The sequence below is a fragment of the Solanum lycopersicum genome, chromosome 4 (assembly GCF_036512215.1).
Source record: "Solanum lycopersicum chromosome 4, SLM_r2.1".
NCBI classification, from domain to species: domain Eukaryota; kingdom Viridiplantae; phylum Streptophyta; class Magnoliopsida; order Solanales; family Solanaceae; genus Solanum; species Solanum lycopersicum.
The window spans coordinates 32,815,981-32,817,500 of record NC_090803.1 but is presented as its reverse complement, the minus strand read 5'-3'; the positions used below and the strand labels follow the sequence as shown (position 1 = coordinate 32,817,500).

Genomic DNA, 1,520 nt, shown 5'->3' with positions numbered 1-1,520 from the left:
TGACAGGAGCTCCAGCTAGCCTATCTTTGGGAGACATAATAGCATTGAAGTCTCCAGCAATAAGCCAAGGAAGTATAACACTTTGGCCCATCTTGTTCATTTCATCCCACATACTCTTCCTTTGCTCTATGGTATTAAATCCATACACTACTGTGAGGTTGAATTGGTACCCTTTACTTCTTTCTTGTATATAACAATGTATCATTTGAGCTGAACTTGCAATCATTTTAACCTCATACCAGCTATCATCCCATATAATCCATATTCTCCCATTTACAACATCTTTGTAGTTATTGAGACACTTCCACCCTGCAGCTATACTATTAATTGTTGTACTAGTATTGTTCTCTTTTACTCTAGTTTCAATTAAGCCAGCCAAAGAAACTTTATTATTTAGCAAAAACTGTTTTATTTCCTTCTGCTTGTATCTCTTATTCATGCCTCTAACATTCCAAAAGCTCCACTTCATTAACAAGATTTTGGAGTTCCCCCCTATCCACAGGCAGTGACACCAACTTACTATTCATAAGGCTTTCAAACCCATTCCTTATAGGTATAGCTGATAACATTGGAAAGTTTGACAGGCTAAACTCCATCTGTGTACTCCCAGTGTTAGGCCTTAAGCTTATTTCAGGTGTATGAATCACCTGATCATTTGTTAGCTCATTTTTCTCCTCTTGCACAGAAACATGTTCATCTTCCTTGGTCTCCTCCCCCTTTCTCTGTTCCTCTATCTTCTCATGTTGTTGAATAGGCCCTTTATATTGCCAAGCCTGAGTAACTTTTTTCCAGGGCCTTCTCTTCTTTGGTTGATCCTCCTTTGTTGTATCTTGACATTGATGCCCAATCCTCTGGCATTTTTCACAATATAGTGGCTTCCATTCCATCACAACATCTTGCATAAATGTTCTACCATTTGGATCCTTGACTGCTATCTTCTCTGGCACAGGCTTAGTAACATTAACCTCAATCAACATTCTAGCATAGGAAATTCTAGTCTGTTTGGTGGTACACTCATCAGCAAATAGAGGCACACCTATTGCACTAGCTATGCGACTCAGAGATCCAGCTCCCCAACAGTTTAGAGGCAACTTTGGAAAGTTTGCCCATAGAGGTATTTCAGTCAGAAATTCCTTCCCAAATTCAAACTCTGCACTCCATTGCTTCAATATAATAGGCCTGTTACTAATCATATATGGCCCTGAATACATGTCACGACCCAAAAATCACGAGTCGTGATGGCACCTATGTTCCCAACCGATAGGTAAGCCAACCCAACAAGTATCATCAATTCAACTTAAACGTGAGAAAGATAAGTATCAAACTAATATCTAACATACTAAGTATTTAAATAAATGCGGAATATAAATAAAATTACCCCAAGATTTAGTGTCATAAGTACAAGAGCTTCTACAATATGATACAATTCCAAACTAATATAAAAATCTAAACTTAAGAATTATCCTATCAGCATAACAAAATAACCTAATAAATAGAGGTAGACTGAAGGTGTGAGCCGC

General features: G+C 37.9%; 1 protein-coding gene across 1 annotated transcript; it reads right to left on the bottom strand.

Annotated features, from left to right (window-relative positions):
- Window positions 1–443: 443 nt before the first annotated feature.
- On the bottom strand, window positions 444–1,193 carry LOC138348067 (uncharacterized). The gene has a single exon (XM_069296676.1). The coding sequence runs from the start codon at window positions 1,191–1,193 to the stop codon at window positions 444–446; it is 750 nt and encodes a 249-aa protein (XP_069152777.1).
- Between the last annotated feature and the right edge of the window lie 327 nt (window positions 1,194–1,520).